We start from the raw sequence: 25619 nt of genomic DNA on the forward strand, positions 1-25619 counted from the left end.
CACCCAAATATATGGCAAATACAGTACATTGGTATGTACATTGTAATATTGTAATTGATTTTCTTGTCAAGCCACCTCTTTGTCTGCTGACATGACAAAATATATGGTACTACTGTATTGAATGTTTAAGTACATGTAATGCACTTATCCACTGAGCCACGAGTACATGCTCTACTTTGTTCGTGAATCAGAACTGAACACCTTTCAAATCTGAGCTGCACCATCACACATGTAGCAGTCAAGGGCATGTCATAGAGTTGTTTCTTTGCTCCTCAGAAAGCAAGCACCTTTTTTGCTTTCATCTCATGGCGCATAACCCTCGTCTGCTTGTATATTGTGTTTTTAGCATATTTCCAGGCTGCTGGCTGGTCCTCCTTACGTACTTTACAAATGTCCATGATTAACTCCTTCATGATTGCCACTCTCTCTTGGTCCAGGACAGGTGAGTCCCCCCATGGTTCGATTTTTGCATTTAGACGTTCTTCTTCGGTGAACAGAGCTGAGGAGACCCTACGTGCTATGTAGTTGAGGCTCTTGGAGGAGTTCATCAGACTTATGAACAGACTGTCGGAGATGTATCTTTGCCTCACTTCCCGGGTTAGGTATGGGACGTATGCTGGATCTGGTATGAAGTCTGGAGTGTTCTCCTTGCTGGCAACCTGGCGATTTGGATGAGGTGTGCTTCTTTTCTCCATTCGTCTGTGGTCTGAAGATAAGTCAGCGTTGCGAGGAGCTAGTGGATTGCAGTTCCTTGGAGTGCAAGGGGGATTTGATTGTCGAGTGTCTCTTTGGGGAAGTGAGAGCACGATGTCTTCCAGAGATTTAATCCTTTCCTCCTGATTGGACATGGTTCTCTCCTGAGTCTCAATCTGCGATTCTAGCTCATTCACCTTTACCTCCATTGCAACGTTTCTGGCGAGCAAGTCCTTATTCTCTTCTTCAAGGCGTTGGATGCGTGTAATCATGGAAGAGTCGTCTGCGTGAACACCTGTTGACAATTCTTCCAAAATGTCCATCGCAAGGTCGCTGTCCAGGCTTTCTTGAGTGGCATCATGCGCTTGGGTTGGGTTGACGTTTTCAACGGTTGGATGATGTATGCACTCTGGCAAAGGGAATGTACATGGTTTGTCTGACTGGGCAAGTCGTTCACGAAGTGCAGCTGTGGCCAAGGATATGTCTTCATCAGACACTTGAACTGGGGCTGGGTCAACGCGCTCTTCTGGTAGAGATCTCATTGCTAATCCCGAGTCGATGATTGCTGCTGCCTATCCAAATCAAAGAAAAAAAAAATAGACACAGAAAAAAACCTTTATATTATTATAATTTACTACCATTGCCTGATTTAATAAAGACACAAAGAATTCAAGAACAATATACAGTAAGGCCAAAAAAAAAGAAAAAAAGAAGAAGGTTGTACTGGCGTAACATGAGATTTTCAAATAGGGTCGGTCGGGCGGATTTTTATTTTATTTTATTTTTTTTATTTATTTATTTTTTTCGCTACCTGCATTTCACGCGTAAACTCGTGCTCAGTAAACAGTTACAACTGCAGCACTGTATGTGGTGTGTTCGGTAATCATGTAGAAATGCACACCTACCGTTCGCTTCGCCGTTTGTCAATAAAATTTTATGCAGCTATTGGAGATGCTAAATTGAACCATATCAGAGAGTTTTCATGGAATTAGAAGCCGAAAAGGTAAGAAAAATGAGAAATCAGAGTTGAAAGTAGTGGGTCGCGAACATAGTCTCCGATAAGTAGTGCACCGATTTCGCGAGAACGATGTCAACGATTATAATGATTCTGGTAGTCTCTAATTAGCCGCTTAATAACAATATCGAACTTGACTTGTGCAATACGTGTAGCCCCTACTTTCTTTTTCGTTTTTTTTTTACTGTTAGCTCACCTTAGTCGAAGGCTCAAGTGAGCTAGTATTGTGATAGTTCTTTGTTTTCATTGCCACTATCATGATTATCACTATTCAAATTATTGATAAGGTACATATCATTCATACCAGGATTTAGACATCGATCCTTTCTTTAAATATTGTGGCAAGTATTAATTTTATCATGACAAAAGTTGATAATAATAACTCAATTTGAATAGTGTTGAAGGAAAAGTGGAAGAAAAAGGTTAGGCTATTTATTACGGTATTAGAAAGGAGAGAGAAAGAGAGAGAAAAGAAGATGAGAAGGAAATTGAATTCAAAGGGGATTTGTTTCTAGTAATCTACATACTTTATAGGCCTAATTTAAATAATAAATTAAGGAGAATAGTATTACGAAAAGTGAATGTTATGTTATGCAATCATGTATTAACGTTAATATTGTGGACTTCTCATAAAGTGCTCATTTTACCTAAAAAGAAACAGAATATTGAAATTGAAATAGTAATTTGTTTTTAATTGATAGGTTCAACTTATACTAGAAAGTAATTGTCTTTATGATAGTATTTACTTTTTCCATTTCATTTTTTAAATTATGTATACAAAAACTGCAACCCCAGTATTTGCTTTTGTTTTGTAATAAAAAATCCATTTGATTGTGCAATATTCATGATGGATAATTCCCATTTTTTCATATATCTGTTACCACGTTTACTGAAATTTTGATACACATATTAATCTGTCCATCATTTAGTCAGCAAAAAATGTTGACAGATATAGTCACACGCAGGAGAAAATTAACTAAAACGATAAAAAAAAAAAACAGACGCATCAAGATCACTTTCTTTCTTCCACATTTTTACTCTCGAGCCGACGTAATTATTGTGGTTAAATACCAAACAAGCGGTCTGTATCACAGACTACAACGATCGATTATCATCGTTATATCGCTCTTCCACATAATCGATCATCCATCATGCTACGCTGACACAGCCGTCGATCGGCGTACTTTTGAGTCAAAATTAGATACTTTTCTTTCTGTAATTGACTATGAAATTTCATGAAACCTGTCAGATATGGTCCATCTTGACATTTCTGATGGCTACAATAAGTTTTCATTAACAAATTAAGGAAGAAAATGGTAGGTGTGCATGGTGTGCATTTCTACACGATTACCCTGTCGATTCATCTATTCTACAAATCATTTATGAGGCCGATATTTACTCGAATTATACCCCTTCACAGAATTTAAAGATGTTGAAAATCCCTATCCTGAATGTTTTTCACTTCATATTTTACTATTTTGACTTAAGATGGATGCAAATTGACCCATATGTACGATCTTTTCATCGCACACCGGCGATCTCTATAACAGTCCCACATATACAGATTCGTGTAAGTTCTCCACATAAGAAACCTATAGCAAAACTGTGCACAATACATTTCAGTCTGAATGCTAAAAGATAAAGAGTACGCTTCCGTGTTGGAAACAGAGAAGTACAAATTTTGTACTGACAAGCGAGGCTATGTGAGGCGCTAGCGAGATCTCTCTCTCTCTCGTACATCCGATATCCCCAGAGCCGTTTCCACTTCCGGGTTTTTTGCGATTGCGCTCGCAGTCAACAAGATACTTGATATCGATAGCAAAAAAAAAAATAATAATAATAATGATAATAATAATAAAAAAAACATAGGGTCGGCGGAATTTTTAGGGTCGGGCGGGTTACGCCAATACAACAATTTTTGGGGGGGCCTAATGTACACACTGTAAAGTAAAGCCTAAAATTAAAAGCAGAAGTGGGATATCGGCTTAGTCTCAGCTAATATTGAAACCTTGCCTTTTTGATTCCTACAGTAAACACTTACATAACAGGAATGCGGTACCATACAACAAAAATATTTAGAATATATATATTTTTTGGTGCCCATCGGTTGTGGAAAAGATGATCAATATGCAAAAAGAAAAACAAAATACATTGTAAAAACAAAATACCGCGGTATTGCAAGACTCAAAGCGGACAAAAACAAAGGCAATAGCTCACTTGAGCCCTCGGCTCAGGAGAGGTAAAGGGGACATAACTACAGGTTTACCTTCTGTTGCACTTGCAGGGACTTCGTGGGTCTGGGTCTTTTCACTGGAGGCTGAATGAAAAGAGAAAATAAAAAACAAACAAAGAGAAAATATTACCTGACAATGTTCTTTATTAAGTATAATCAAATGAATTCAAAACATATAGCTTGATTTCCACAAGTGGTATGTGCACATGTATGTATGTTTGTAACTACATGTCTGAACATTGCCAGTTTGGTCTAAAAATGTGTGTGACAACAGACATTTAAAAGTGGAAGCCATTATACTCATTAATAGACTTTCAAAATGGATCCTAAACAAAGTAATGATCCCTAGATTTTTCCCTCCCTAAGTAAATATATAACATTATTTCCACCCTAAACAAGTATTTTGCCATTAAAAGAGCACCCCTTTTTCCAAGTTTTGTCATTTTTTTTTCTCTACTGTATGCGTCTTCATCACCTACCGTGAGAAACTACACTGTTTAGGCGTTTGCTCACAAGTATGGTGTCCACCTTTCCACGGCTTTATTGCTCTCCATCTAAATTGCGAGTGTTATCACAGAACCATTCTGCTGACTGGCAGAATGTCATCAAATATTGGTGTTTGCCCCTTGGCAAAATTATGCAAATTCCCACATATGCATACCTGCGTCTGTGAATTGTTGAAATTAACCCATCACCTCCAAGGGCTTATTACATAGAGAATTGTGTCCATTTTCCGAATCAAACTGGCAACATTATTTCTCTTCTTTTCTGTTTTTGTTTTTTATGAAACTTCCAAAGAGGTGTAATGCTTTTCAAATAAAATGACATCAAGAACATAAATACTTATTTTTATTTTTATTTTTTTTAGGAGGATTGGGAAAAAAGGTCCATTTTGCTTTAGAAATACTAAATATTCAATCACATGAATCATCAATTTGAGAATTTTTTGGTAATTTTCATAGTCATAATATCGACTTGTTCATTGAATCATGATAAACATAAGATAGAGGCTCACATTGAAGGAGGTTTTTTTTTTTCCTTTCTCTTTTTAAATCTTGACAGACTCACCTTCATATACATGTGGGTTGACTTGAGTGAATGCAGCAATATTAGTTGAACACATCAATGAGAGTTTCGAGGAAAATCTGACAATCTGTTCAAAAATTTATGAATTTATGAAGTATAATAACATAATAAACAAACACTAAACTTCTCTCTTTCAGAAGTCAGGAGGAATAATATTACCCCTAACATAAGTAACAAGTTGAGGGAAATGTGCTCTTTATTCAAAAAGTCAAGTTTTGTGAAATTCTCTTTTTATTTTCTTATTATCATTGTACGCATGTGACATACACTGTACAATAGTAGTCTTCTCCTCCAGCAGTAATTGCACAGATATTTTAAAAATTCGTAACTTTTGAATGGATTTCCCCTAAACTTTCACTGATGTGTTCTGCTAACATTGTTGTCTTCACTCAATCCACATTGTACATTGTATATGAAGCTGAACTTGTCCTTAAAGGACAAGTTCACCTTCATAAACATAAGGATTGAGAGAATGCAACAATATTAGTAGTACACATCAGTGAAAGTTTGAGGAAAATTGGACAATCGATGCAAAAGTTATGAATTTTTAAAATTTTTGTGTTGGAACCGCTGGATGAGGAGACTACTACAGCTTGTGAGTCATATGCGTACAACAGTATAAAGAAAATGCAAAAGAAAATTCAACATATTTTCACTTTTTTCGCATAATAAAAGAGCTCTTGACTTGCCTCTTTCTAAAGGCAGGGGGGAATAATATTGCCCCATAACATTGTGTCGGTAACGAGTCAGGGGAATGTGTACTTTTTTCAAAAGATGGAATTTTGTGAAATTCTCTTTATATTTTCCTTATATTGTTGTACGCAAGTTATTCATACACTGCAGTAGTCTTCTCATCCAGCGGTTGCTGCACAAAAATTTTAAAAATTCATAACTTTTGAACGGATTGTCTGATTTTCCTCAAACTTTCAATGATGTGTTCTACTAATATTGCTACATTCTCTCAATCCTTATGTTTATAAAGGTGAACTTGTCCTTTAAAGCTATTATTTTTACTTTCTTATTTTACTTTTCTACTATCGTGAGTTGACATAAATGTGATCAAGCCACATATCATGAGATTCAGGAGTCGGTGGGTTAACTTAAAGCTGGATTGGAAATACATGTACATGTATCTTACCTCTTCAGTCTCCTCATCGCTAGAAGATTCGGACTCAGACTCTGTTGAGTTGTTGCCATGTTGTACCTGGAAAGCCTCTTGCAGCAGTCTATGCTCCCTGGTTTCTTCTGCAATCAGTTCATAGTCCAGTTTTCTGCCATCATCACTAAGTACCTACAAATTTGTAGATTGGAATGGAGCAGGAATATCAACAATGTGTTTAAAGTTGTGTTCCAAGCAAAGAGGAATTCCCAACCGAAAAGCCATTACATAAAATCATTTGGGTATGGAATATGCTGTAGGCCTACTTAAATTTCGCCTTCTACTATACTTGTTTGCAGAGAGGTGGGAGAACATGTCGACACTGAGAAATGATTTCCAAAAAATTCTGTTCCCGAGAAACTCACAATATTTAATTTCTTTTACCTCGCCGCGACCTGACATTGTTTTTTTTTTTTTTCAGGATTGATTCCAAGGCTGAGGATAAGTAATTTTTCTACTCGAGACCGACTTAGCGGCCTTTATGATTACAACACAACAACACTAATATACACCCATCTGTTTTACCATTCATTCTATACACAGGTGGTACTGAATACATACCCTACATGTTACTCTTCCAAAACCTAATCCTAACCCTAATTTAAATTTCAAGACGACTCTAGGCATAGATTATATTCATGAAAGAGTCCACTGTCAGGATATCATAAAATTGGGCGAAACATGTGAGCAACACCTCCACGTGCCAGGTCTGTGTGCAATCAGATTACCTGTGTGCTTTACACAGTGGCGGCAGCCACGTTTGAGAAGTGGCAAATTTGAATCTCAGCAGAAATTATGATTTTTTTATATTTTTTTTTAAAGATTGAAATATTAGAGTATTATCAAAGATTCTGGTATTTAATTGAAAATCGAGTTCTGAAACTGTTGCCCTCTCTCCTGCCGGGTGAAAAAAAGAAGAAGAAGTTGAGATATACTGTACATAGCAGGTGTAGGATTAGGGTTAGGTCAGTGTTTGGTAGCCCTGGATGTACACAGTGAATGACAAAAAACGGGGTTCACAACTGAAGCGATACTGTGCAGCACAATTGTAACCGTCCAAAGTTGTGGGAAAGTAAATTATCGGGCTTCATTTGGTCAAAGAAACCAAATGCAAACAGGTGCAATGTATAACAGGTGTGGCAGTATAGCAATTAGCAATAGCTGAAATTACTTAAGTTGCTTTACCTTTAAGTTATAAATAGATGGTGATTCTATTTGTTGGAAATTCATCACCACATAAACCACAGACAGTATAAATTGCTGGTGCAAAAGAAACAAATTAGGAATATTTTATAAATCACAAAATGGGCCCAAAATATCCCAGAGTATCATACTGTAATGCCCTATAACTTATAAGAGTTTATTATAACCTTATTGTAAAATGGAAAGAGAATCTAATTTGATGAAGTAAAGAATACATGCAAATATCACATGATTGCTCTCGGTGAAATTTATAGGAGAGATGTTAAGTTCCTTCTTGGGCCACTCTTTATGAGTAGATGATTATGTATAGAAAAATATGTTCAGTAGACATGACGTGTAGACTGCTTGACATAGCTGCAAGGCAACATCTCAGATGATTAGTTACAGATTACTCCATTTCAAAGAAAAATACATTTGATAGCGGGGAGTGGTATACTCACATAACAATTGAATTCATCATTGATGTCAACAACAAAGGTGTCTCCTCGACTGCCATCAAGATTCAGCCAGGCTACTCGGTCCCCACGTTGCAGTTTCCAGGGATGTCCCAAATTAGGCCAGTCTGAGGTTTTTAAGCCTCGACGCAGAGGCCGCTTCAGGACTGTTTCACGTACTTCATCCTTCGACAGAGTTGTCGCTGGCGGTGTATCCCAACCATCTGAGAATGCATGAAAAGAACACAAATGTTCCAAGTTTTGCATGTACTGTTAACAGTTCTAAATTGTGACACAAAATGTTCATTAAAGAATTAGGTTGTTTGTTTGGTTTTTTTTTTTCAGTTGAAAAGCCTGAAATGCAATGCAGTGTAGATAGTCAACACGAACACTGCAAACTATCACTGAAGGTGAATTATACTCCTGCTCCAGCAATCCAACTCCTTGTCATTTAAAAAAAGAAAAATTTGCAGTTACAATGGCAATGCTTTGTCCTTGAAACCAAGAGTCTGACTTGCACATCATTTATCTAGAAATACCCCAATACCTCAAGTATACCAAATTTGATTAAAATTGCTTGAAATTGTGGAATTAGTCGTTCAACAAGTTTTTGGGAAAAAAATTATGTGGTTACAATAGGGCATAGCAATGCTTGGTCTGGCACAAATAAAGTCTAACTCAGGTCTTTTTTTTTCTTTTTCTTTTTTAGATTTCTTCCAAAGACGCCTCTACCTTTTTATTTCTAATTCTACATTGTCGTTTTCCAAATGTTATTAAAAGAGTTGCAGTGTAATAAAGATATTGCAGTCGGTTATTTGCAATAGAGACCTATTTATTCTATTCTAATGTATACATGTAGGTAGAAATAGTGAAAAAAAACAACAAAACCAACAGGAAGGAAAGACGAATTCACATCGTCATTGGCCTAGACTCATACTGTAAAGCTGTCACGAAGCAACACGACTAGTCTACCACCACAGTGTCGCTCCCCGCGGCCCCGCGCCGCCCCTAGAGGCCGGCCGGCCCCGGCCCTGCGCTGCCTCTTTTCAAAAGTGTGACCCGCCGCTTCTCGCGCGGCGCCGCGCCGCGCCCGTAGCTTGCATTTTTTTGTTTCTTATTAATTCTTCGCTTTAAATGCAAGTAACATTACATGTAGGCCTACTTGTACTTATCATATCCAAAATAAAGAACATCTCGTAATTCAGGCGCTAATGCAGTATCGTATCCGCTTAACGTTAAAATATATCTTGAATTTCACCGTCCACACTCCACATTCTACCAAATTTCACAAAATGACAGGGCATGGATGAACGTAAAGTGAGTGAAGTTAGTTGGACACAGGGGCAGCGTTGAATTCTACGCTGTCTTGGTAGGTTAGTTACTGATTTATTCTAGACCTATAATTTATAAAACGTTAATGTTAGAGTTTAGTGCTAGCTGCAAGATAAATCCGGGAAGCACTAATAGGAATACTTTATGATAAACTGAAGTTCTAGCGTTACGAAACTGTAAGTGTATCGCACATTACAATCAAATTTTTCACCAGAATATGACGAGGTACGGACCACCTATACGGTGTTTTTTTTTTTTTTTTTTTTTTTTTTGTACCGGGGAACGTAAAATTCAATAAACGGAATGAGTATGGCATGCAAAAATTTATTTACAATTAATGACACCGTGCCTTATCATGCACAACTAAGAGTTTTATACATGTAAAACAACAACTAACGTTATGGGTTTAGACCTCAGATGGCTCATGTTTTAGAAAATAGAAGACGACGCGAGCGTATGTGATCGCATCGCGTCGCGTTACATTGCATGCATCTGCATGAAGCACTGAAGTTCGTACCGGTATAAAACAAACAAAACTAATAATACAATTTAAAAACCTCTGTTCGGCCTGCCGTTATTCGGCGTTATTATTTCACAAATTTCACAAAAATCTAACGGTACATTATATTAGCCCGGAAGCGACTAATAAAAGTAGGTCCTACTGTTACAGTGTTAGGCCTAAAACATTTTTGTTAACGTTACAAGCATCAAATATCATTTGACTTAAAACGAAGTCCGCGAGTTATACTGTACTCGGGGTACTAGTAGTAGGTGTCTACGGCAAATGTGTGTTGTAACACTAGCAAAATCAAACCGTCCTTAACGGGTTAAGTCGTATTTATACACTTACTTCACAGTGATTGAGTCGCTTTCCTCTGACACCACGTTGGCGCGGAGCCATTTCCCACTCTGCGGATCAAGACCCTGGACTTGTCGGGAACGCTTCGGCATGATTGCGCAGGATGATGACGTTGACCTGATCGACACGAAGAGCTGATCCTGAGCGCTCACGCACCCGCACTGCTTAGAGTATGTCAAACAGATGCAGAATTAGAAGTACCAATTGAACAAGCAGAGGCCATACCATGGAAACAATGACGCTACAATTATACACCAGACAGCGATCTCTAGATTTAACCGTTATAGAACAAGCGAGACAAGCAACAAGTAAAATGTACAAATCAAAGTCTCTTCGGCGCGTGTCACAACGTTCTATGTCGCGCGCGCACCCGGCTTATCGATCGATCGCTTCGTATTAAAGTCTCTACTATTCATGCATTATTGTTCACTTTGTACTTGATGCTATCATCAAAGAGCAAAGCGAAAAATAAAAGAAACTTTTAAAGAATTAAGCCTTAAAAGGGGCGGCCGCATCGCAGTCGAGGGCCAGGGTAAACAAAAGCATTGGGTTTCCTACCGCGCCATTCAAGCCTTCAAGGAAAAAGAAAATTACAATTGTATACCGTAAGCGGGTGAAGAGAACAAGCCCTGCCTGGGATCCGGGGATACCACATTTTTAATCCATAGGCCTATGCATTCCACCCCCGGCCCCCCCATCGGATATGAAATGCTGAGAGCAAAAGATGAAGATGGCTGCAGTATATAAAAACAACACGTTGTCATGATTTATTTGTGAACTAGAAATGTCGCTACATGGCGACTGGTATGCCGCCGCCATAATGCATGGTTCTCCGAATAGGTCTATAGCGCAATGCCTTGACAATGTGTGATGACAGTTTCACATAACTGGCAAAATATTAAAATGACAGGTTTGTCACACATGCATTGAATGTTTGTTTTCCTTGAACAAGGTTTATTTGGATGAATGGCTACTACCTGTCTAATAAGAGTGCAGGTATTTTGGGGGTTTGTACCCAACTTTTGACCCTTTTATAAGTTTAAAAGAAGTGAGATTTAACACTTTCACTTGACCTTTGACCTTTTGGCCCTTGACTTTTGACAAGAAACTTCCCAGAGAATCTGTATTGGGTAATGCATACACTAAGTTTCAAGAAAAAAAATCCTGCTGGCATTGCATAGGTAAGAGGGAAATAATGGCATTTTGATGAGTTGACTTCGACCTTTGACCCCTGACTCTTTGACCCATGACCCCTAAATTGATCACTGCCAGTCAGTACATGCATATATACTAAGTGCCATGAAGATACCTTGAAATATCTGTGAGATATGGGGAAAAAGTGAAATTTTAACATTTTCACTTGACCTTTGACCTCATGACCCAAAACTCTCTCGGGAATCTTTATTTGGTAGTTCATGTATACACCAAGTTTCAAGAAAATACCTCCAGGCATTGCAGAGATATAGGGGAAATAGTATAATTCTGAGCATTTGACCTTGACATTTGACCTTTGACCTTGAGCATGTGCACCCAAAAGTTGATAGGCACAACTTCACCCACTGCATACATATAACAATGCCAAGTTTCATTAATAATGATAATAATAATAATAGTGGCTACTTGTATAGCGCACAGGTCCACGTTTTCAGTGCTCATGGCGCTTCAAAATGAAAAGATATCATATATTTACATGCATATACAACAAATAAGAAAATGGTTAACAAAAACAAATACATAACAAATAAAGAATAAAACATATACCAATTAAAAATACAATATTGATCCAATATTAATGACATACAGCAATTACAGTCCTCAGTATGAAAGGAACAGATAAGTTTTAAGTTTGATTTGAATGACTCTGTGGATGACAGTTCCCTTAACTGGTAAACAAAAACAAATATATACCAAATAAAGAATAAAACATAAACCAATTAAAAATACAATATTGATCTAATATTAATGACATACAGCAATTACAGTCCTCAGTATGAAAGGAACAGATAAGTTTTAAGTTTGGATTTGAATGACTCTGTGGATGACAGTTCCCTTAACTGAAGAGGTAACTGATTCCACAATTTCGGTCCCATAACGGAAAAAGCACGATCACCATACCCATGTTTTACTCTGGGTGTTTGGAGTAAAAATGCATCTGATGATGAACGTAGCCTTCGTGCCGGAATGTATTTTTGAACAGAATTACTTATGTATATTGGGGAAAAAGAATGAACTGAATGATGTACTAATAACAGAATCTTGAAAATAATCCTTTTTTCTACAGGTAACCAATGTAAGGAACGGAGAACTGGTGACATGGAATCAAACTTATTAGTAAAAGTTAACAATCGGGCAGCAGAATTTTGCAACCGTTGAAGTTTTGTGACATCTTTTTTTGAAAGATTACACAACAATGAATTAGGATACCTCTAACAGTTTTTTTAGATACGCTGTCCACAAAATTGATTACGGACGGACGGACGGACGGACGGAAGGAAGGAAGGAAGGACGGACAACCCGGAAACATAATGCCTCCGGCGACACTTCGTGGCGGAGGCATAAAAAGTGATAAAGTGTTGTAACAGGGGCGGATCCAGGAATTCTGTAAAGTGTGTGTGTGTGTGGGGGGGGGGGGTGCGTGACTAATATATCTGATGGCACTTCCGGGTTTCATTTCATTTTTTTTTCTTTTGCTTTTCACGAAAAATAAAGGGATCCGAGGGCGCGCGCCGGTTGCGGCCCCCTCTGGAACCGCCAATGGTCAATAAGTATTCACCATAGGCCTATATTTTGCATCGAAACTGCATGTAAGCGGATGAAATTTTAACATGCATGTGTGAAGTATTTTAAACAATTATCACTCTAATAACTATTGTTTAAAATGCTTAAAACCTGACTGTGGAATCTGTCTTGAATACTGCGCAAAATTTGAAAGACACTTTTTGAAATTTGAGGCTCAATATTGTGTGTATTTGATATGCGGCAAGTTTTTAACGAGGAAGGCGTTACTTACAATAAATGCTTTATTCAATGAATTTCGCGAGTACTAGGCCCTATGTGTTCACTATTTAATTACGACTCTTGATAAAAGTTGCATATGATACTAAAATTATTTGCTTCAGAACGGTCTCATATTCAAGTATAAAGTGTGCAGTTCGATGCCCCGTCACTGTGTACGGAGTGATAGGCATGCTCGCCTGGACACACAAAAATGCACATTACCTGAATATGACACCATTCTGAAGCAAATAATTTTCACACAACAATAGATTCAATGAACTCTTAAATGAATCCTACATGGATTGGAACAATCATCCCCCAGCATTCCCACTGATTCCCACTGATCAGTTACTAGCCATCACCATTATTTTTTTTTTAATTATATTATAATCTTACGGGCCCGGTTTCATAAAAAGATGGTAGGATGTCAACTCTTGCTGGAATGGCAACTTCCAATAGCAACAGCCAATCACGAAGCTGGATTCTTGTCGTTACCATGACAATTGCCATTCCAGCAAGAGATGTCATCGTATCAACTTTTTATGAAATGGAGTATACCAGGAGACAGTAATATTGTCAATACGAGTGAAATCATAATCATTGTATATATATTTTGTCATTTTCACAGTGACGAACAGTATTTTGTATTTTAGTCAACTTATAATATGCCCGCGCACCCACGAACAGAGAGAGAGAGAGTTGAGACAGTCACACAATAAAACGAACGCATGCACACTCTTTTTGTATACATGTTGTGTGTCCATAACCTTTATTGGGATGATTCAGTTCACATAACTATGTGTGCAGGAAACAAACATTTTATGAAGTAAAAGCTACTTGTAAGTGAAGTTCAAGTACAATACACGAGTGAAGGTCTTTTCGGCGCGTGTCATGCCGCGTGTCGGTATCCGACTTATCTCTATCATACAACTAAAGACTCTATTCTATTGTCCATGCATTATTGCTGCTTGTTCTGCTCACAGTCGGGGCAACTAACAGCGCTTTCAAAGAGCAAAGCTTAAGAAAAAGAAAGAACGTTAAGAATAAAAGGCGACCGCATCGCATGCGAGGGCCAGGGTGTTATTATGAGCAAAAGAATACGTACCCTGTCGCACTATTCAAGGGGGAAAGAACTTAAAAGATGGTGCAGAAAACAGGTGTTTCTCTTTTAGCCAAGTGCCTTTTTAATTCCCTAATCGATAATGAAGATTAAGAAACAAGAACACCAGTAAAAACACAATGTATTTTCTTCACAATATGGCCGAGTTTCTTTGGCCTGTCTAAATTTTGCATGCAAAACGTGTATGGCTCGAAAGATTCAATTCTTTTCAAGCTGTAATCGTACAGACGAATCACGCAATTATAAGGATCATTTTTTTTTATTTTCTATACCGCGGCTTCTATCATTAAGCAAATCATGGCTTGTGTTTGCTTTATAGGAACTATATCAATATATGAATCACGAATGAGGATAATCAAAATTAATACATCCCAAAAATAGAAGTGGTCATGCTCAATCAATTAGACATGTATTTCTGTCACAAAAGTAACCTGTTGAATAATAATACGCGAACATGACATTTCATGGAGAGATTGATTTACTTGAATTAATTTTCAAGCCGCGTAAGTCAGTTGTGTCTTAATGTCGGCATAATAATGTTAATTGTATCATCTAAACACAGCTAAGATAATTTTTATATGTTATTTGCAGACACAGTCACGCATACGAAAACATTCAGGCACACAAAGCTTAATGCACGCGCTCATGACAGATTGTATACATATATAACAATTAAATTGAGTATATTATATTGTGCCAACTTGTAATAAGAATGATCTAATAAAACACTTCATTGTAATCATTCATACTCTCGTTTTTTCTCTTGTCTCAGTTTCTAAAGGAGACTGGATAATCAAGCATACGAAAAATTTAAATTCTATGATTACAGAGTTATTTTTTTAGGCTTTCAAAGGTTATAATTTTAATATTTGGCTCATTACTTGTATGTTTCTTTTTTCTCCTCTTTCATTGTCTCCTTCAGCGCGTATTGTTATTTATATGTTTATATTCATCGACTGTATGCAGTAAATATTACGTTCTTTCATTTTTCTCAAACAACCCCAACACAGAAACGAAAATAAGAAAAGAAATATATAAAATCACATGCTCGTTTACAGAATATTATTTTGAATGACGCAAAAATCAGATCAATCCAAAGAAGGGGTTTATTTAATATTTTTCTACTCCTCCCTTTATTGTAATAACTTTTGTCATAGTATTATAACTGGAAGTATAGGTTGTATACATTTCATTTCAAGTCAAACCTTAATTTTTTGTTTCTTTGTTGTTGTTTTGTTTTTTCGAGAGATCTTATATAATCATAGATCCGGGATAATAATACCCAAAGAGTTACGAAAACGATTATTTGTATTCATCAGTCGTCATGTCAGTATATTCACTTGGTTAAACATTTACGTTTATGACATTGTGTGAGGTGAGAGAGAGTTGTGGGTGGGGGAAATCTTTATTACATCATTGAGCGTATACTCGTTATTCTTTCTTGGAATTGTGGTGGTCCTGAAAAGGACCGTTTGTGTTTTGACTTTGTCAGTACTTCGTCACGTCGCCTCGGCTTGCAATCACCGCGGGGATGACATGTTGGAGGTTGTCAAGCTGGCGATTGATGAATGCTTGGTCCACTCTCTCCGTCCAGTAGCGCTTCAGTCCTTCCACAAGCTGGGCACGGGTACGAGGTTTCACGTGCTGAAAGAAAGAAGAAGGAAAAAAGACATGAGTTGATACAATAAAAAAAATATCTTGATTGATCCATACAATAATTTTATACTTCAGTATTAAAAAAAAAAAGGCGAAAGCAAAAAACGATCATTTATACTTACTCTCCGAATGTACCACTTCATGTGTGCCCACACATGCTCTATGGGGTTAAGATCGGGCGACTCGGCTGGCGTTCGAAACCAAGTGATTCCTTCTCTCTCTAGGAGTGCCCGGGCGTAGTGACTGTTGTGTTTTGGGTCGTTGTCCTGAAGCAGCCTGCAGTCGCCGTGTGGATACGCGTCGCGGACGAACGGGACGAGGTAGTTCTGGAGAATCTCGTCGGCGAAGAACTCCTTCCTCATAATTCCAGTAAAAATCGCCAGTCTTGTCCGTCCTCGCCTGCTGATGCCGGCCCACACGTGTACCTTGTCCGGATGTTTAGGCCTCGGTCGTTTCCTCGCTGGATCATCCTCCTTCCTCCAGTAGAAGCCGGAGGCTGGCCGATCACCTTCGACGAAGATGGTGCTCTCGTCAGTGAAGATGGCGTCGTGGAACGTTTCCCCGCTCTCCACCATTCGGATACAAAATGCAAGTCGTGCAGCCTTGTTGACATGTCTGATCAACTGGCCGTAACGGGTACCAGTTCGGATCCAACGAAGCCGTCTTCGTGCATTGCCAACCGTTCGAACGCAGACTTGTACGCCGTATCTCGCTTCAAGACGCCTCTGTATCTCGACAGCAGAGAGCTCACAATCTTCTTCGAGAAGAGCGGATATGAAGGCAAGATGCTCGTCTGAAAGCTTAGGACGATAGCCAGGTCGACGTCGATCTGCTACGCTTCCAGTCTCTTGAAAACGGCGAATACATCGCCTCACCGTAGAGATGTTGACTTCGACGGTGAAGTCACGAAGCATCGTCATGATTTCCCGCACACTCTTGCCATGCCTCCACAGATCCACAACTCTGTCACGATCTTGCATGGACAAACGCGGCATGACTGATCTATATGTACGACTCGAAGTATCAGCTATGATTCGGAATACGTGTGAAAAGAACGAGTAGCGAGACTAATAATAATGTTGTCTTTTAAACGAGCGCTTACCGAACTGCTTGAAAATCTAATGCACGCATGGATGCCCAGTAATAATAGGGTCTTCTCGATTTCACCCCATGGACGTGGCCTTCAAGGAAATGACGTCATTTTAGGGAACTGCGCATGCTCAAGGTTCTCCAGCACGTCAAACGCCAGAATCACGAACGGGTGCCCGAGGGTTTTCACGGCCACGGCGGATTCCTACCGTGATGACATCATTACATGGCGCAACCAAACGCCGGCCCGTTGGAGGGGAAGGGGCCATCACGTCATAGCGCGCACTTAAAATCGAAATGGATGATACACCGCGTACTTGACGAGTGGACAGCATGTAGCCCTCGTAAGGGAATGGCGGGCATGTCCACACAAGCGAAAAGGAATGGGGGGGGGGGAGGGTCGCAGAAGTGATCATAATAGTGTCGTTAATTGTACTAGGATTCTCACTTTCCTTTCACTCAAAATTTGTATGCACGCCTTTAAAAAGGCCTCACACTGTATGTGTATATTAAACATAATTATGACAATGTCTATACTCTCGAGTGCAATAGGGTTATAAATCCATATAACACAACCAGACAGAGAGATCGACATCCACGCACACACACACACACACGCACGCTAAGATTGCGTTCTACTTTACCTTGTTTTTTTTTTTTGTTTTTTTTTTGTTTTTTTTTTAATGGTGAAACTTTATATTTAATTGAAAATGAGGTATTGCTATTTTGGAGTACCCACGCATGCTACGACATGAAATCTCACTCCATCTTGCGACAAATGTGATTTTTTTTTTTTTTTGTATGAAACAAGACTAGGGCCTATTCGTATATATCGTGGCGCTCGTGTGTTTGCTCGAGCGAATGATTTCGCTGTTTTCTCTCTTTCTGTAATAAATTTATATCTATATATATATATATATATATATATATAGAGAGAGAGAGAGAGAGAGAGATGTATATATACATAATAATCAAAATATGAAAGTTCTGCGTCGGTGTGTAGTAAATAGATATCAGTTAGTGTAAAAACAGTCATAAACACCGCAGGAGCCATTTTTTTTTTTTTTTTTGGCTCCTGCGGTGTTTATAAGACTGTTTTTACACTTATAAGTGTATGTATGTACATTTATGTATGTGTATGAGTATATTAAACATATAATAACTCATCAAAATGCCCACCAAAGCGCAGGTAATAATGTATCATCCAATGACTGGCGGGGGAGGGAACATAACCGAATGGTCCACCCGAAGGGTTTGAAATGCTATATTGAGGGAGGTTTTAATTCCATGCAGAGAAGTCGAAATAGCATTTCAAACCCTGAAGGTGGAACGCTTGGTACATGCATGTTCCCGACAACGAAAGTTGATATGCCTGGTAAAATTTCTGTGTAATATTTACCAGTAACGGAGTAGAAAGAACGCCATTATCTATTGATCTCCACGCAACATCGCGTCCTGGTTATTTTTTTCCAAGGAAGTTTTCTCAGTGTACACAAAGCTTTGATATCACTTGACCTTCATCAAACTATCAAAACAGGATCACCTCGGTTGTCCTCATAGGTACAAAAAACCCTGCTAAATCGTCCATTAATTGACACTTCCATGATTACGCATTCTAAATAGATCACTCTAAAATCTCCAAAATGAATTGGAATGGCAGCAGCGTTTCTTCTCTCGTTAAAAAAAAAAAAAAAAAACGATTACAAAAAACTTTGGAACAACCTCTCTATTTTCAGGTCAGAACTCGCAGCCAGAATTATTTTATCCTGGGTTAATCATAAAATTTTTCAGATCAAGAAAAAAACATGTACTATATCAATCTTGGTCATTCTAGCGACATTGAAAGTATCTTACTAGTGATCCAAACTTTACATAAAGATGACAATGATAATGGAGATGTTGTTCTTGGTCACTCAACTACACAATACAAGGGAATTAACATGGAATGGATTTCCCCTGATCATCAGTTTTAACGCAGAAGTATTTATCTAAAAATTGGGCATTCGACGGTCTTTTCATGTAAACCATGCATGGTTTAGATCACAGATACTTTCGAGAATACGGGCCATCATACGTCGCGACGTGCAGCATGCAGAAGGACGTTAAGCACTTTTGCCAGCGGCAGGTCAAAAAGAAAAAATTGAAGATCTCCTCATTGTAAAGAAAAAACAATAGGCAAATATAGAAATCGACAACTCATTGAATTTACTCACACGAGTTTCCTCACCATTATTATATACTTGTTATTTATTTTATTTTATACTCTGTCTCAGTATAATAAACTACAAGTGAAAAGCTATGTTATCAGTATAACATTATCATTATTAATGTGTGTATGTATTTTTGTAAGTTTCTCTTCGTATTTTGAGTTTTGACACACAATCGGTTTAAGAGAATTTTGTGCACCATCTCCCTAAACGCTCTTTTAAAACCGCTTGCGCCAGAGGGGTCTACAGGTAAGAATTAGCGCATGCTCACAAGCATGCCTCCCTTTATTCAAGCATGCCTCCCTGCTGAGAAACTTGTCCAACGGCCAACGCATGCGCATCGGGCCGAGAGACCAGAGGGGCATGGGCATAATGAAGCGTTTTGGTCGGATACTAGTATTCTCTTACAAACTGTTACAAGCCATGAAAATCCTAGCATTTGATTAGCTGAGAGCAAAAGTTTGTCTGACAACTTTGTTGGACAAAATGCTTAATGAAATTAAGCAGATGATCGGTTGTAAGCATTTTGGCGGAAGGATCAGATGGCATAGAATTTTCTTCCATAATACAAACCAAAAAAAAAAAAAAGATTTAAATTATTATCGCAGTCGTCCCCCCCAAAAAAAAAACCCAAAAAAAACAAAAAAACAAAACAAAACCACAAGACTTATTAATAATAAGACTCGCATATTCGGCACAGTGAATGATATTGCCTCACAGTACGTTTACGCCAAAGAACAACAAGGATTGTATTTCTGCTTGATTATCAGGCAAGCACAATTCGAGTAACATTATATACAGAATTATATCCCTCTCTGCGACAATCGATGTATTTCCTCTTGTTTTAACAAGTGACTGAGGTGGGTATGGAGTTACTCACGCTCTGCATAAAATGAGCCGTGTTTCATTGCGGTTAATCGCAGGTTTTCTATATACATGATTTTCCGTAGAGCTACTATTGATCTTCATTGTTTGATCGAAATCAATCGATGCTCTATGGAAAAATCATGTAAGAATAATCCTCAAATCGCAATGGTTTCTTTACGGAACATAACCCTGCGCATGGTGATAATATTAGGCCTATTTGATACTTCGCAAGTCGGCTTATCAATCTGCCTCTCATGACCACAAGCGAATACATGTGTAGTACGAGGAGTTTCCATTGCCTGGTACCGAGACGATCAATGAAAATAGCCCACACTTTTTGTGCACCATACAAAGGAATACATAAGGTGCCATCACTTTGGGCCCCCAGACTTTTTTTTTTTAACCCGGAAGTACGTACAATGTAAGTGGCACTGAAATAGAAATATCTTGAAGTATGGCGGCGGTAAGGTTATGTTTTTTCTCTCTTTTTTCTGTATTATTATTATTATTATTATTATTATTATTATTATTATTATTATTTTGCTTGTCAGCTGAAGAAACCCGGAAGTGGACGGGCAGAGTTTTTTTTTTTTCCTTGCCAGCTCATGAAACCCGGAAGTGGGCCCCACATTTTTGAAAACACTGCAAACAATGGCACTCCTACACTTCAACTAGAATAAAACATTTTCATAACATAATGTGCGGATATTACGAGGATAAGATATTCAGCTGTGAAACGAATGATTATTATTCAAAATCATGAAATTTGTGAAACTAACCGCTCAATTACTTTACAATACACTGACCTGTAAAACCTCACATAAGTCGCAAATCAAACCGAACTTAGTCGGTGTTGGGAGTTGACCACAACATTATGACGTATTTCCGGTAATTGGTGCTGGGCTCGGTGTTAAATGTCGTCTACAGAACCTACTAGTATATAGTTCATCCGTTTGTGTTAGCGATTTACGTGTTTTTTTTTTCCCATTAATGAAAACACAGCCCCCAGGCTCTATAGCTAGGGATGATTATTTTCGTCATTTCAAGTTCATTGATGGGTGTTGCGTTGCCGCGCCGTGCGAGACCCATATTCACGTCGATAATAATGATGCACGTTTTACGTGTAAAGTCTATGGTAATGCAATGGTCGCCCTCGTAACACGTACACGAACACTCGCTGCATGGCGTAGTAATTTGCGCCTAGAAGCAACATGAAGGTAACTGTGATTTTAAGAAGAGATGAAATTTGTGGCACTTTTATCCGTCTTCCTTACTATGTGTCCAAAACTTAGCAGTTGTGGCTACATCTTTTAATATTTGACTGTAATCACACGCTATCACCTTTTCCGTGGTGCAAGTCTAGTGGACGACTTGGCGGTGATTCCAAATAACTAGCTGGTGATTGTTAATTTAGATCGGTATCACCTCGTTAATCTCGTTAATCACCCAGTGGAGATAGCTTTGACATCGATTTAAATGTTTACATGTTACTATTTTAATAATCATCATGTGTATCTGGTGACTTCCACGCCTGTCTGCTGTTTCCATTCCGATTATATGCATGTACATACATGTATGTATAGTGATCATTCTGCATGCAGCGGCGACTCGGTGGGGATCGGAGAGCAAAAGAGGCGACTCGATGTGGCCGGCGCGCGCGTACGCGCGCGCCTTGGACGCTTCTAACGAAATTTGGACGAAATTGCCGATCTCCGAATAAACGCCTTTTCCGAACGAGCAACGCTTTTCCGAACGGAATTGAGCGGGCGGTCGTGCGTGAAATTGCGTCCACAAAGCGTCAGAATCGTTGCTACTGGATCGATAACGAACTTTCGTCCAAATTTCGTCCAGATTTCGTTGCTGCTGGATCGATAACGAACTTTCGTTGGAAAACGAAATTGACGGAGGCGTTTCTTATTGCGCGTACTGTAATTACAGTACTTCCTTGGCACACATAAAAGGCAAAAGGCAATTTTGAAAGTGGAGATCCCAAGCCCAGAATGGTACATTGTATATCAACTCTTGAAAAACTGACTGTTCAAATGCTACATTACAGAAATTTAAGCTGTTGGAGCATCTATACTGAGAAGTAGGTCATCATAACCATCATCATCATCGTCATCAGCGTGATCATCACCATCACTACCATCATCATCACAATCATCACGGTCATTATCATCACCATCATCACCATTTTCTTCATCATTTACATTATCACCATTATCAATACCACCAACCATAATTATCATGACCAATTACTGTCAGCTTCATTATCACCATTATTATTATCATCATCATCATTATCATTATCATTGGCAATATCACCATCTTCATCATCATCATCATCATCATCACCATCATGAATATCAATGTTAATACTACTATCTACATCACCACCATTATCATCATCATCATCACCATTATCATAATTATCACTGCCAATACCACCACCACCATCATCATCATTATCACCATTATCATCATCAATGTCATCATCAACACCATCATAGATATTACTAGCATCACCATCATCACCACCATCATCACCATCAACACCATCATCATCACAGTATCATCATTTTCATCACCACTATCACCATTACCTCCATCATCCCTACCTTCAAAATCACCACCATCACTTTCAGTACTACTTTTACCTCATACCTGGAGTATCAACTATCACCATCATAATATCAAACATAGATCATAATTATTGTTGCTCAATTTTAGCAGCAGCAGCATCATAACATCAACATGAGCATCAACATGAGCATCAACATGGGAACCATCATCTACTATAATACACATTATGACGTGGATTTGTCATGACTACTATGACCATCATCATTATCACAGATTATATACTCCTCATCGTCTTTGTTATCAACATCGCCATGGTAACAGTCGCTATGGATGAGAGCACTTACTCCGCGCTTTCTCCGGTTTCTTGGAGGAAGAGTGCCACCTGAGCTCCGAGCGGTCCTCGCTGAGAGCGAAGAATCGGTTGTACTGTCTGGACGGCGATCGGATCTTGACCAGCTCACTGCCTGCTTCCATGATGGACAGGCAGTCCGTGGCTGTAGAGGAGGAGAAGAAGAAGAAGAAGAAAACTTTTGAAGGTAATGATCTACTTTAAGAGCACGCCTGACTCTCTTGTTGTGTGTGACAGATGTGAGGGTGGAGGAGAGGAATCAGCTGTGTGCAAATTAGGCGCATCTTTCCGGAGCAAACCTTCCCCAAGGACGACACACTCCTCAGACGAGGAATGAAATAGCACCGAGCAAACTTTTAGCAACCTTGCAAAGCTTTCGGTCGTCTGCTCCAAAAACTTGTCGATAATTCAGTCAGCAACAACATATGGAAGGAAAAGTTAATTTCACTCTGATGGCTGCACACAAGCATTTTGTCCTTCCTTTCATGGCCCTTGGGATATTCATGCATTTTGAGAGTGATTAATCAACTGGCTGTAACTCTCCAACATTAAAACAAAAATAAGACAATCAATAAATATAAACATATGCAATAATTATAGTAATCAGGCAATATTGTGCGATGGGAATGATAGTTTTCTCAGGTAAAAAAAAAATGATATTAATTTTTTTTCAAATCATTAGTCTGCTCTCCATTAGCTATTAAAGAGATGAAAACCCTAGAGCTCTTTTCTGAAGAAAAGAAAATGTCCTTTACAGTCAATGCAAAGACAATCAGAATGTTTACAAAGAGCGACTGTTGAGAAAATGAGCTGCATCATGATTATAAAATACAGAGCCGGCCAGTGTGTAATTTTGAAAATGAAGTGCTGAATAATCAATCTGATTACTGTCATGCTTCCTTCTTTTTTATCAATTAAGGGAGAGCCACTGCGGAACCAATTATCTAATGACTTCCAGTTTAATAATGTATCTTTCATGATTCTTTTATCACTATTGCTATTTTGATACTCTAAAGTCTCCCCAGATGAAGGTAGCAAATTATGAATAAATTTACATTTCATCAATACATTAATTCTATTTCTTTAAGTGCAATGCAGCTAATGAGAGCATTCTGCAATCATTAGCTTTCACTGAATGGTTTCCACGTGTAGCTGTGAAACAATCGTAAAACCAGTCTATTGCTTATTTCATTCAACTGTCTCTGACTTTATCACTTCCTCTCTCTCTCTCTCTCTCTCTCTCTCTCTCTCTCTCTCTTTAATGCCAGATATAAGCATAGATAAATTCTCACATACCTACATAGATAAAATACATACACCTGGACAGATATTAAAGTTAAAAGGTATCAAATAGATATTCAAAATAGATACATAAATGATCGAATATATAAATAAATACATGCATTTAATAAAGAGAGATAAACAAATAAATGAATGAATAAATAGAAAAATGAATAAATAAATAAACAAATAGATATAAAATCAGATCATTTTTTCCCATTCCATCCAGGTTTTGGGATGGAAGTTGTAAAATTCTAGTCACCCCTTGCTTGTTTTCAGCAGGTCTGTATTCGCACTGTCATTCCCATTAAAACCAATAAATCCGGGTTTTGGTCACGCAACTCTCCTCAATCGCACGCACGCAAGCCCGAGTGTCACGTAACTGGTTACTCTCATTTTCCTCTCATACCTAATTAGAGATTCTGCGTGCCAGATTACAAGGAACAGCGAATGGTAAAATTCAAAACCTGTAACACTTCATTGGCAAGTATTGCACATCTGTATGTAAACCTCTATCTTTTATGGGATTTCTTTTTCTTCTTTCCTCAATGTATTCCAGCCAAGAAAAGTAGTACATCAGAAAGCCTGAAGCTTTTTGAGTTGGGTTTCCGCCAATGTAAAATGGCTTGATCACACAGTCCCCAAGTGTAGAGGGTTTTATCAGAGATTGAAGTAGGCCAAGAGTACAGTTCAAGTGGTTGCATGAGGTTATGCATGGTGTGCATGTGTGTGTGTGTGTGTGTGTGTGTGTGTGTGTGTTGGGGGGGGGGGGGGGGCTCAACCAAGTGTTCATGATATACATTATGTAGCTTCATAGTTTGCACCCACAACAGGGGTGGATCCAGGAATTCCGTAAAGGGGAGGCGCCTTTAAAAAATTAAAGGGGATGCACACGCACCCCCATTTTTTTTATTTTTTTTATTTTGTTTTAACAAAAAATAAAGAGGGAGTGCACACTTGGTATGCCCCCCTCTGGATCCGCCACGGCACAAAAGGTGTGAGCATTTAAGGGTAAGGACAAAGGAAATCAACAGAGTAAAATCACAGGTTCTAGTTGCAAAAGATGATTTTGTTCTCCCTTCCGTGGACAGTATGTTGAAGGACACGTTCACCCTAATATCAAATGCGTGGATTTGAATGAGTGCATCAACACTACTAGACTGAGGAAAATCGGACAATCTGTTCAAAGGTTATAAATTTTTAAAGTTTCAATGGTGCCCTCACTGGATGAAAAGACTACAACAGTTTGTGAGATTACTGCAGGGTGATTATAAAGAAAATGTAAAGAGAATTTCATTTTTTCTTTCATTTTTATGAAAAGTGCACATTCCCTCGACTTTTTGCTGACACACTGCTGACACTTGTGAAGTGTGATATTCTTCCCCTGCTTCATGAAAGAATATAGTCAAGTGTGCTTTCATTTTGCTAGAAATATGAAAATATGTTGAATTCTGTT

The 25619-nt window shown here is 38.4% G+C and overlaps 1 protein-coding gene and 1 long non-coding RNA gene across 2 annotated transcripts in view; both read right to left on the reverse strand.

The window, feature by feature from the left end:
* The window catches only part of LOC139711030 (inactive phospholipase C-like protein 2), a 200190-nt gene that overhangs the window by 114457 nt on the left and 60114 nt on the right, over positions 1–25619 (reverse strand). Inside the window, exon 2 of the mRNA XM_071622957.1 lies at positions 22878–23027. Coding sequence (XP_071479058.1) covers positions 22878–23027 — 150 coding nt within the window. The remainder of the gene's footprint in view (positions 1–22877; positions 23028–25619) is intronic.
* On the reverse strand, positions 3999–8238 carry LOC139711041 (uncharacterized). The gene is made up of 3 exons (XR_011709494.1): positions 7830–8238; positions 6166–6318; positions 3999–4025 (listed from the first exon to the last, which is right to left on the reverse strand). It is a non-coding gene; the product is annotated as an uncharacterized lncRNA (long non-coding RNA).

This window comes from Diadema antillarum, unplaced genomic scaffold (assembly GCF_040938485.1).
Source record: "Diadema antillarum isolate AM-2024a unplaced genomic scaffold, OU_Dant_1.0 scf00000039, whole genome shotgun sequence".
NCBI lineage: Eukaryota > Metazoa > Echinodermata > Echinoidea > Diadematoida > Diadematidae > Diadema > Diadema antillarum.